Raw genomic sequence first — 12,736 nt, forward strand, 5'->3', positions numbered from 1 at the left:
CAAAAGGGCGGGAGGAGCTCATCCCAGGCTTCCCAGCTTTGCAGCCTCCTCTCTGCAAAGAAAAGCAAGTGGCTTTTGGCGCGAAAGCTTTGGCGCCTCCCCTGATTTTTATGGAAATCAAGAGGGCGGGGTAAAGCCTCTTTCCTCTGCCTTTCTCCCTCCTCCTTGTCTGCGCCACAGCCCCCTTCTCTCCCCGCCCCCCGGGTGTGTCAGATTTTTCAGTTAATAATATCCCCCGAGCTTCAAAGCGCACCAGTGACAGTCATCTGTCTGGACGCGCTGGGTGGATGCGGGGGGCTCCTGGGAACTGGGCTGGAGCCGAGCGAGCGCTAGCTAGCCAGGCGCAATCGCGCACCGACTGCAGCTGCCCGTGGACCCCCCCTCCGCCCCCACAGCCCACCCGGACACCCCAGCGCAGAGTCGCCTCCGGATCCCCGGCCAACCGACCGGAGGTAAGGAGCGGGGCTTGCAGACCGCCCGCGCCGCGGCGGGAGCGGCGAGCGCCGGAGCAAAGCCCTGGACCAGTTCGCGGTTCCTGCACCGGGCGCACGAATATGCCCGGGGAACTGTTTCTGCTGCCCAAACAAAACCATCTCGGGATTTTCCCTGAAAAGCTAGTTCAGCCCCAAAGGCACCCTGGCTGGAAGGGACCCGCCCTAATCCTTTTACAGCCTTTGCCAGGGGGAGAGTACTGGCTTTAGCGAAAAGCAATTCGCCCGGCACTAGAAGATTTGTCTGGGTTTGAGCCGCTGGGGAGCCGGTGCGTCCCCACCCCAAGCCCGGCTTCTTCTCCGGAGGGTGCCCTCGGAGGAAGGAAGGGGGGTTAGGCTGGGCGAGGCTGCTGCGGTGGGAATATGGGTCACGACCGCCCCTGCTCCCTGGAGACACGGCTCTCCGGAGACCCTCCCGCGCCGGCGCCCCTGCACCATTCCCGGGAACCCGACTCGGCAGCCTCCCCCTCTCCGGGGAGGAGGTCGTCGTTGGGGGTTTGGAGGAGAGGGGGGGAGGGGTCGGTTAGGTTCAAAATAAGCAATTGTCAGGAGTATCCCTGCAGCGTGTGAATGCCTAAGGGCATCTGCTGTAATGGGGAGGGGAGAGGTTTATGGGTTCGGGTGCCCGTAGTAGGTCTCTCTGTCTAGAGAAAGGCTATTCCCATTTATTTGCAAAGTTTCCTGAATTCCCTGCTGTCGTTGGCACTCCTGGGGTTGCCTTCTTACAAAGAGGTGATTGGGGATACGCAAAGCTTTGAGGGGCGGCTTCCCTGCAGCGGGCGGTGGTGCTTGCTCCTGGGGTAGTCTGCGTGCTAGGGAGGGTTAGGATTCTGCAGCCTGAGCAGCCCCCTCCCCCAAGCCGTGCCTTGTGGGAATGGAACGCCAGTTTCCAAAGTTGCAGGGCCACACCACCGCCTGCATCTGCGTGCCCCTCCCACCCTTCCTTCCCCGGCCGTAGACAGCTTGTACACAAAAGGAGGGAGGGAGTGGGGGAGCGAGGGGCCGAACTTCCTCCACCTTCGGGAGCGGTGGGCGGCGTGGGGCTGCGGCCGGCGAGATGGCGAGACCGGGTTAGAGGGTGCACCCACGGTCTGCGCCCCTTGCCCATTCTCTCCGGGTGTGCCTGTCGTTCGCAGCGTTGGAGGTTGGCGCGGGCCCCCGCCCTCGCTCCCCGCGGGAAGGAAGCGCCCTCTTGAATTAGAGCGGATCGGAAAGAAGCCTCGAGTCTCCGGCCCGGAGGGGAGCCGATGCCGAGCTGCACCGCGTCCACCATGCCGGGGATGATCTGCAAGAACCCAGACCTCGAATTTGACTCGCTGCAGCCCTGCTTCTACCCGGACGAAGATGACTTCTACTTCGGCGGCCCCGACTCGACCCCCCCAGGGGAGGACATCTGGAAAAAGTTTGAGCTGCTGCCCACCCCCCCGCTGTCGCCCAGCCGTGCCTTCCCGGAGCCCAGCCCGGAGCCCTTGGACTGGGCCAACGAGATGCTGCTGTCCGAGGCTGACCTGTGGGGCAACCCCGCCGAGGAGGACGCGTTCGGCCTGGGGGGACTGGGGGGCCTCACCCCCAACCCGGTCATCCTGCAGGACTGCATGTGGAGCGGCTTCTCGGCCCGCGAGAAGCTGGAGCGCGCCGTCAGCGAGAAGCTGCAGCACAGCCGCGGGCCTCCGGCCGCCCCGGCCCCGGGGGCCGGCAGCCCCAGCCCTGCGGGCCGCGGGCACGGCGGGGCCACCGCCACTGGCCGCCCCGCAGCCGCCCTGCCCGCCGACCTCGCCCACCCGGCCGCCGAGTGCGTGGACCCCGCCGTGGTCTTCCCCTTCCCGGTGACCAAGCGCGAGCCCGCGCCGGCGCCCATCACCCCGGCCGGCGCCCCTGCCGCGGGCTCTGCCGTCGCCGCCACCGCCGCCCTCGCCCCGGCCGGAGCCCCCGCGGCCGCCCCTCCGCGCCCGGGGGGCCGCCCGGCCGGCGGCGGAGACCAGAAGGCCCTGAGCACCTCCGGAGAAGACACGCTGAGCGACTCAGGTAAGGCCGGCGGCCAGGTTTGGTTAGCTGGGGGTCGTGGTCCTTTTGTTAGCGTGGTGGGGGGTTGACCCTGCGAAGCAGCGGCGCCGGTGGTCGCGGAGACCCGGGTCCTGCAAGCCTCTCCCCAACCCTGGCTCCTGGAGTCGCAGGCATCCGCCCCCGGAAGCCTTCTGCACCTTCCGTCCCGTCTTCACCTGGGGAAAAGTTGATGGCCAACTCGGTGGGGGTCAGAGAGCTGCTGGGTGTTTCCCCCAGCAGAAACCTGTTAGCAGCGCCGCGGTGGAAAGGAACGCGGGCCCAGATTCGGGGAAAGGAGGGACTCCCCGAAAAGACCCCGGGGCTGTGCAAAATCCTTCTTAGGGTGTAAGAAGTTAAAGAGAGACTGTACAGATGGCGAGTGCTGTTTTTTTTTTTCCTCCCGACGTCGCTCTTCCCCTCCCCCGCCCTCTGTGGGTGGTGGGCTATTGGCTCCTGGTGCGTGGCCAGCAGGCGGCGGTGTGCCTGGCCCGCCGGCGAGCCAAAGATCTGAGAGGCTGGAGGGGGATGGCGGCCCTCCCTCCCCTCGGGCAGCTGGCCGCAAGTACCGCAGCGGCTGGGCTGTCTCTCAGTGGGACTCTTCTTTGCTGTGAGTGTAAACTGAGTCTGGTCGCTCCTTCCGTCCCCAGGCCCAATGTTGTTCTGTAACCCAGTGCCCTTGAAGCGGAGGGTGGGCCCTCAGCCCTTCCTGGAATGCGCACACCCTGGGGAGACTCTTTGATTAGTCCCTTTGACTGCCTCATCTTGTCTGAAACGGAAGGGAAGAGTTAAAAAACCAAGCCTTTGCCTGAGACTGTGGAGATAAACTCCACCCTAATACTGGAATAGCCTTGTCCTTGGAGCCTGGAGCGGGGGCCTCCTCGGACCTTGAGAACCTTGTTCTCCTTATGCAGATGTAGAATTCGCCTAAATTTCCTTCTGGGCTGTAGAAGGAACCTTCTGAGGCTCCTGGAAGCGAGCTTGGTGATAAGCCTTCAGTCTGGAAAGCCTCTGTCCCTTTAATGACCGTGCCTTGACAGCTTTCGGTTTGGAAGCATTTCCTTCCAACAGCTGTCTCCTTGGCAGAAAACCAAAACACGGGCTTAAAGGGACCCACAGACTGGAACAGCCTCACATTTCGGCTTTAGAACAAATCCCACAATTGTTAGGCTTTCCGGTCCCCATCGGATCAAGCAGAAGATGTGTTTTGATTTTCATGCTTGATTTTAAACAATAATTTTTCCCTCCTCCCATGCTAGCACACGAGGAGAGGGGAGAAATGGCACCGGATGCTATGTGTTTTTGCTGTGGCCCTTACTGTTGGTGACTTAGGAGCTGCTCCCGTGCGTGGGGGCGTGTGTGTAGAGCTCCTGTGGATTACAGCTTTGTAGTTAAGATCTGATCTTTTGTTAGGTGGAAAACTGCTTGCTATTTGATAAAACCTGATGTTCGTGGAAGAAAGGTTTTTTTTTTTTTTTCTGTCCTCGGTTAACTGTGCCGTCAAGTTTTAAGGTTGCCAAATCAAACTCTGGCTTGCGTTTCGCCAAATGAGTAGTCTCTTCCTTCTCTGAAGCGTGGCGAAGTTGAAGTGCCCAAGTCCAGGGCCAGGTTGACGGGTGATTATGTTAAAATTTCCAAGGCCGGCTCTGGTCTAGGTCTCCATATTATTTGCCAAGTAGGAAAATGCTGTCGTATTGTCCCCAGTGAAGAGTTGAAGAAACTGAGGCTTAAAAAGATTAAGGCTCAGAATCTAGCACATGGACCACAGAGGCAGGATTCTTCCTGAGCCCAGGCTTGGTAAAGTGTTTGTGTGTGTGTGTGTGTGTTTCTGGGACTTGAACCCAGGAGCATTCTACCTCTGAGCTAAACCCCCAGCCTTATTTTACCTTATTTTTGTGTGTATGTGTGTGTGTGGGGGGGGTGTATGGGGATGGAACCCAGGGGCATTCGACCTCTGAGCTACACCTTTCTGCCCTATTTTTTATTCTTTATTTTGAAACAGGGTCTCACTAAATTGCAGAGGGCCTCACTAAGTAGCTGAGGCTTTCCGCGAACTGCCATCCTCTGGTCTCAGCCTCCCGAATGCTGGGATTAGAAGGGTCACGCGCGGCTAATTTTACCCATTTTATTTTTAATTTAAAATGGGGTTTTACTAGGTTGGTGAGAGTCTCACTACTTGCTAAGACTGCCCTTGAACCTGCGATCCTTCTGTCTCAGCCTCCCCGGTACTGAGGGCGAGGGCCACCATACCATGCATGGCAAGCTAAAGTTTTTTTTTTTTTTAATAGTGTTTTGTGGGCCGGGTGTGATGGTGCATGTTTGTGATCCCAGTACTTGGGAGGCTGAGACAGAAGGATAGCCAGCCTCAGCGCCTTAGTGAGGCTCTCAGCAACTCAGTGAGACCCTGTTTCCAAATAAAATATAAAGTAGGTCTGGGGATGTAGAGCAGAGATAGAAAGCCCCTGGGTTCCATTGCTGGTTTTGTTTTGCTGTTTGTGGTGCTGTGAGTGAAACCCAGGACCTCGCACGTGCTAAGCAAGCACTCTCCCACTGAGTTAATATAACCTAGTCCACCTGATGGAAGAAGGAAAAGTTATGTCTATATTTAAGGAGGCCTAAATGAATTCTGTCCACACTTTGGAGGAGTATCTGTAATGATAGCCAATCCTGCGAGGGCCTGCCCTAGGAGACCTAGATACATAGATGTCTGTATTCTTATTAACTTCAGAACTGTGCGTCTCACCTGAGTATCACTCCCTTCTCTTGTCTCAAAGATGACGAGGATGACGAAGAAGAAGATGAAGAGGAGGAGATTGACGTGGTCACCGTGGAGAAGCGGCGCTCCTCCTCCAACAGCAAGGCGGTCACCACCTTCACCATCACCGTGCGCCCCAAGAACGCGGCGCTGGGCCTGGGGAGGGCGGCGCCCAGCGAGCTGATCCTCAAGCGCTGCCTCCCGGTACACCAGCAGCACAACTACGCCGCGCCCTCTCCCTACGTGGAGACCGAGGAGGCGCCGCCCCAGAAGAAGATCAAGAGCGAGGTGTCCCCGCGTCCGCTCAGGAGCGTCATCCCCCCAAAGGCTAAGAGCCTGAGCCCCCGAAACTCGGACTCGGAGGACAGCGAGCGCCGCCGGAACCATAACATCCTGGAGCGGCAGCGCCGCAACGACCTGAGGTCCAGCTTTCTCACGCTCAGGGACCACGTGCCCGAGCTGGTGAAGAACGAGAAGGCCGCCAAGGTGGTCATCTTGAAAAAGGCCACCGAGTACGTCCACTCCCTCCAGGCCGAGGAGCATCAGCTTCTGCTGGAAAAGGAGAAAGTGCTGGCCCGGCAGCACCAACTGCTCAAGAAAATTGAGCTCGCCCGGACTTGCTAAACGGTTCTCAAAAAAAAAAAAAAAAAAAAAAAAAAATACAAAAACAAAAAAAACAAGGACAGTCACTGCCACTTTGCACATTATGATTTTTTATCCTTTTTTTTTTTTTTTTAAACAAACGTTGTGTTGACATTAAGAATGTTGGTTTACTTTCCAATCGGTCCCTCGTCGAGTTTGGATCTGGGGGGTGGGTAAGACGTGTGGGGCTCCCGCCAGGACCTGGGAGTTGCCCGCGTTGATGGGGTGTTGATGGGGTGCTGGGAGGCTCAGTACTTACCTCCACCTCCAGACCTCTGTGACCGCAGCCAGCCTTAGAAGTTCCTGGACAGTTGGGAGCCTCTGGGGCGGTGGAAGTCACCTGGTTCCTTCCAAGTTTTCGAAAACAACCGAGAGTCATTCCTTCTTTTTACAATGGTGCTCAAGTTCCAGCAGATGCCATGTTAGGGGCAGGCCCTTGGATGCCCCCGGGGACATTTTTGTAAATACCATTGACAAACCCACCTTTTGTAAACGTCCTGGGTAAGGAGTGGTGGCCAGTATTAGACTGGAAGTTCACACCTAAGTACTGTGATAATACCTCAATGTTTGAGGAGCATGTTTTGTATACAAATATATTGTTAATCTCTGTTATGTACTGTACTAATTCTTACACTGCCTGTATACTTTAGTATGATGCTGATACATAACTAAATTTGATACTTATATTTTCGTATGAAAATGGGTTGTGAAAGTTTTGAGTAGATATTACTTTATCACTTTTTTGAACTAAGAAACTTTTGTAAAGAAATTTACTATATATATATGCCTTTTTCCTAGCCTGTTTCTTCCTGTTAATGTATTTGTTCATGTTTGGTGCATAGAACTGGGTAAATGCAAAGTTCTGTGTTTTAATTTCTTCAAAATGTATATATTTAGTGCTGCATCTTAGAGCACTTTGAAATACCTCATGTTTATGAAAATAAATAGCAGTTAAATGATGCACCTCAATGTTTTTTTTTTTTTCCCCCACTTTAAACTGTGGATTGAACCCAGGGAGCTTTGCTACCTCTGAGCTACACTCCCAGCCTTTTTTTTTTTTTTAATTTAATTGTTGGGGTTCTTACTGTCTCAGCCTCCTAAATACTGGTACTAAAGGTGTGCCCACCATGTCCCACTCAATGTTTTTAATAGCCAGTAGTTTATTTTTATTTTTTTTTTTTCATTTTTATTTTTGGTAGTACTGGGGTTCCTGGAAACCTTCTACTTCCGGGCTACACTCCCAGACCTATTTTTATACTTTTTTATCTGGAAACAGGGTCTCTTAAACCAGTGCAGCTGGCTATGAACCTGCACGATCCTGTCTCCGCCGATCCTGTCTCCGCCTCCCAAGCGCAGGGATTACAAGTGTGTGTGTGCACCACCACGCCCGCCAATAGCCAGGAGTTTAAACTCCGACCTTTGAGTAGTAACAAGGGAGAGGGAATGAGGTTTCCACAGAAGGGGTCTTTGTCTACAGTTGGTGGAAAGGACCAGATCTGGGGAGGTGAAGGGAGTGCCCACTAGACACAGTCACTAGTAACACTTTGGGTTGGACAGTGGAACTCTTCAGATAAAGCACTATCAAGTATTTTGGTCCTTCAGTGGGTTTGCTGGGACCTTAGACCCCAACCCTTTGGAATACTTGACGCGGGTTGTTCAACTTGCCCCTATTTGACATAGGCACTCTTTGCTCCATTGGTAGATAGCTTCAAGTCTTGGTGTAAACATAGTTTGTCTAAAGAATTTATTTGTAATTTATTAGGGCCAGTGTGAGATTCTAGGCTAAGCATGATAGCAGAATAAAAAGACACTTGATTCCTCCTTGCAAAGAATTCACAATTTTACTAACCAAAGTGCTGGGGTGCTGGAGACCTTCCTGAACGGCAATCTCTCTTCCCGTTCTTACAGAGCAGGCTTTTATAGCTCCTCTGCCGTGTGCAAACAGGATTAGTGTGTAGGCTCTGGCTGACAGAGCTAGGACCCATGGGTAGGAAGGGGGCATATAAGCTCTCCTTTTGGAAGAAGTTTCTGAGGGCCTGATGGGAGGCAGCACCCTTGCCCATAAGGCCCTGGGCCTACAGGTTGTTCCTGGCTTTCATTCTTTGCAAGGGGTGGGGATGTTAGTGCTGAGCTTGGATCTGTTGTTTTACCAAAGAAACTGGCAGTCTAGAGACTCCAGTTGCTACCTGCATTCTGCTTGGTCATTCTATAAAGGCGAGTGGAAGTTTAGAACTTGAGGTAGTCCTTTTCCTGGTTTATAGCCCAAAGCCCAAGAGCTGTGGGTAAGGTCAGCAGGACCTCTTTCTGGTGGCCTGACTACTTGAAATCCAGGTAAAATGCTCCTCAATGCCCTTAAAAGTCCATCCCCAGAGTAAAATAGGAATACACTTTTCTCTGTGTGTGTGGCACTGGAAATGGAACCCACGGACATTCTACCACCGAGCTACACCCGCAGCCCTACTTTTTTATTTACTTTGAAACAGGGTCTCATGAGTATGAAGGGCCTCACTAAGTAGCTGAGGCTGGCTGCTAACTGCAATCCTCCAGTCTCAGACTCCCAAATGCTGGGATTACAAGCATGAGCACCACTCCTGGCAATTTTTTTTTTTACCCCGGTAGGGTTTTGGAATTAAACCCAGGGTCATTCTACTTCTATGCTACATTCCTCAAGCCTTAGTTATTATTATTATTTTTTTAATTTGAAACAGTCTCACTAAATTGTGCAGGACCTCACTAAGTTACTGAGGCTGTCCTCAAACCTGATTGATCTCCATGATATCAGTCTCCCAAATCCTGGTATTACAAGCATGCACCACCAAGCTCAGCTGTAAAGAATCCTTTTTGAAAGTCTTAAAAATTATTATTATTAAAGGAGCCACGCTTGTAATCTCAGCATTTGGGAGGCTAAAACAGGAAGATCCAGGTTCACAGCCAGCCTCAGCTACTTAGTGAGGCTCTTTGCAACTTGGTGAGACCATTTCAAAATAAAGAATAAAAAAATAGGGCTGGGGGTGTAACTCAGAGGTAGAATGCCCCTGGATTCCATCCCCAGTACTGCGGATTTTTTTTTTTTTTTTTTTTTTTTTTTTTGGCGGTACTTGTGGCTATAAACCAAAAAAAAAAAAAAAAAAAAAGGTTAAGTGACCTCACATGAATCTTTGCAGCGGAGATTCTTGAAACTCAATTAGTGGTTCCCCAAAAGGGTCTCCCTGAGTATGCTAGGTGAGAAAAACAAGAACAGTTTGGGGAAATGAGGCCACTAAACTACAGATTCGTACTGTTTTTGCTTTGCCTACTGGGAAGCTCAGAGCCAAATTTCATACTGTCTTCCTAGTCTGGCTTTTCTTCTAAATGTTTACGATGATCTCCTGTTCTTGTGTTTTTCCTTACGTTACATAATAACAACCGCCATGATAGGAATGTACTAAAAATATGAAAGCTCAAGTGAAAAATTATATATCTGCCTTTCTCAACCCCATCGAGGAAAAACAGTTACCCCATCTAACTCCGCAATTATCTATAAAGTAATTGTAGTCACAGAAGATTGAACCGGTCGTTTCAATTACGTGAGGATCCCGCTCTGTGGTCCCAGAGCAATTGTGAGACTGAGAAAGTCCAGCAGTGACGACGAGTACACTGGAGAGCTTAGATGGGGGTGGAGGTGACCTGGCCAAGTGACTTTGGGGTGAGACACCCCATCAGGACAGGCACTGGGGTTGGCCTCCTCACGAATAGCCCAGTGTCCCCCTGGTCACAGAACTGGCCTTCTTCAAGCTCCTACCGTAACTTCCCTAACCCTGGTGGGCTCATTCAGCTACATTTCTTCCATAGTAGGCTTTCCCAATAGCCGACTTTGCGTAAAAACTTGGCAGTTGCTCCTTGGTGCTAAAAGGATGGAGTCCAGACTGGCTCTGGGGCTCGGAAGCTCCATCTTTTGCTGCGTCTCCAGGCACCCTCTGCATCCCCGCCAGACCAGACCCCATCTCCCCTCTGACTTGTTTTCTTGTGTTCCCTCCTCTGTTATTTGGTTTGACTGAAATCCTTCTCAGCCTTGAACCACAAACACAATCCCACCTCCTTCAGAAAGGCTTCCCGATCCCGGGCGTGGTGGCACGCCCTTGTAATCCCAGAATTTGGGAAGATCGGGGGTCCGGGATCTGAGGACGGTCTCAGCTACTACTTAGGGAGGCCCTCTGCAACTCAGTGAGACCCTGTTTCAAGATAAAGAAGAAGCCGGGCATGGTGGCGCACGCTTGGAATCCCCGCGCTTGGGAGGCTGAGACAGGAGGATCGCACAGGTTCAAAGCCAGCCTCAGCTACTTAGTGAGGCTCCCTGCAACTTAGTGAGACCCTGTTTCCAAATAAAATCTAAAATAGGTCTGGGAGTGTAGTAGCCTGGAGGTAGAAAGCCTCTGGGTTCCACCCCCAGTACTAAAAAAAAAAAAAAAAAAAAGATGGTAGTGGAGGAAGGAGTGGGCGGCAGATTTCTGTTACCAGTACATCTCCTGGCAAGCCCAGTTCACAAACTCAGATTAAGACAAATGGGAAAACACGTTCATTAGACATTAATGGATGTCAAGGAATAACTGCTGGAGCTCTGGGGATGGGAGAATAAAATGCCCTCGGAGGCTGGTCTTTGGTGGGGACTGGGGAGAGTTGAAGTCCGGGGGCCTGCACAGAGGGCAGGGAGGGAGACAGAAGGTGCGGTGGCTGCGTCCAGAGCCCCGCCTGGGTCTGCTGGTCTGCCACTGGCCTGGGATGCTCCGGCCACAGATCACCTGCGCCGCAGGCACTGAATTCAGAGCTCACTGAGCACTTGCACACCCGAGTCACGCGGTCCTTCAGGACAGCTGGCCGACTGATCACACTCTGATCTGACTGCACAGGTGAGGGATCTGGGTCTTCAGGGTTTGAGTTTTATTAATCCCTATAATGGTTAGGCTATATTTTCATTTGCTGTCTTTTTTCTTTTGTTGGTACTGGGGATTGAACTCAAGGGTGTTCTGCCTCCAAGCTACACCCTCAGCCCTATTTTTAATTAATTAATTTATTATTATTATTATTATTATTATTATTAGTGGTACTGAGGGTGGAATCCAGAGGCTTTCTACCTCCAGGCTATACTCCCAGACCTATTTAAACAGGGTCTCACTAAGTTGCTGAGAGCCTCACTAAGTAGCTGAGGCTGGCTTCGAAACTATGCGACCCTCCTGTCTCAGCCTCCCTATGCGACCCTCCTGTCTCAGCCTCCCAAGCGCTGGGATTACAAGTGTGAGCCACCATGTCCGGCAACAGCTCTATTTTATTTTATTTTATTTTTGTAATACTGTGGATTGAACTCAGAATCTTTCCACTTTCAAACTTTATCTCCAGCCCTATTTTATTATTATTTTATTATATTATTATTATTATTATTATTATTATATTAATTTTATTTTTGCAGTACTGGGTATTGAACCCAGGGGCATTCTACCTCTGAGCTATCCCTAGCTCTATTTTTAATTTTTTAATCTTTTTCTTCTTTTTTCTTTCTTTCTCTCTCTTTCTCTTTTATTCCTTCCTTCCTTCCTTCCTTCCTTCCTTCCTTCCTTCCTTCCTTCCTTCCTTCCTATTTCTTTTGTGATGCTGGGGATTTAACCCAGGGGCGTTCTATCGCCAAGCTATACTTCCAGCCCTATTTTTTATTCTTTTTTTTGGGGGGGCGATCTGGGAATGGAACCCAGGGGCATTCGACCACCGAGCTACACCCTCTGCCCTATTTTTTATTCTTTATTTTGAAACAGGGTCTCACTAAGTTGCAGAGGGCCTCACTAAGTAGCTGAGGCTGTCTACAAATTGTGATCCTCTGATCTCAACCTCCCGAATTCTGGGATTACAAGCGTGCGCCACCATGCCCAGCTTATTCTTTATCTTGAAACAGGCTCTCACTAAATTGTGGAGGGCTTCACTAAGTAGCTGAGGCTGGCCATCAACCTGCGATCTACCTGTCTCAGCCTCCCAAGTACTGAGATTACAAGTGTTCACCACCACGCCCAGTCACTTATTTTTTGTTTAGAAACAGTCTCACTAAATTGCTGAGAATTTTATTACTTTCTGTCTCAGCCTCCCAAATACTGGGATTAAAAGCATGTTCATGCCTAGCCAATGGCTATGTTTTGAAAATCTTAATTTGGCCAGGCATGGTGGTACATGACAATAATTTCAGTACTTGGGAGGCTGAGACAGGAGGATAGCAGACTCAAGACCAGCTTCAGAAACGTAGTGAGGCACTCAGCAACTTAGTGAGACTCTGTTTCTAAACAAAAATATAAAAAAAGGTTTTTAAAATCAGGTGGTAGATGGGTGTAGTGATACATACTTGTAATCCCAGTACTTGGGAGGCTGAGATAGGAGGATCGGCAGGTTCACAGCCAGCCTCAGCTACTTAGTGGGGCTCTCCACAAATTAGTGAGACCCTGTTTCAAAATAAAGAAAAAAAATTGGGGCTGGGGGTACAGCTTGGAGGTAGAATGCCCCTGAGTTCATCAATCAATACTGTAAAAAGATAAAATCAGATGGTGTTAGATTTGGAAATGGCATAAAAACCATCTAGTTAAATTTCTCATTTTGGAGAAAGCACAAATAGTCTATTAGGGAGAATTCTTTCTCTCTCTCTCTCTCTCTCTTCAACAAATATTTATTTAGACACTAACACGTGGCAGGCACAGTTCCAGGTGCTTGGGAGACAAAAGAATCAAACTGGCGCCAAACCCCTGCTTTCTTATAAGTTATAATCTCAGAGAGCTGCCGAGCATGGCGGCACACACTT

At 51.1% G+C, this 12,736-nt stretch overlaps 1 protein-coding gene across 1 annotated transcript; it reads left to right on the forward strand.

The window, feature by feature from the left end:
- Positions 1 to 287: 287 nt before the first annotated feature.
- Positions 288 to 5,910, forward strand: MYCN (MYCN proto-oncogene, bHLH transcription factor; the record flags this gene model as incomplete). Its single annotated transcript, XM_080711682.1, is given in 6 exon segments — positions 288 to 392; positions 395 to 439; positions 441 to 452; positions 1,628 to 1,684; positions 1,688 to 2,516; positions 5,306 to 5,910. Coding segments are annotated over 6 exon segments (1,653 nt in total).
- Positions 5,911 to 12,736: the final 6,826 nt, after the last annotated feature.

Source organism: Muscardinus avellanarius (genome assembly GCF_963383645.1).
Source record: "Muscardinus avellanarius genome assembly, chromosome: 15".
In the NCBI taxonomy this organism is placed as follows: Eukaryota; Metazoa; Chordata; class Mammalia; order Rodentia; family Gliridae; genus Muscardinus; species Muscardinus avellanarius.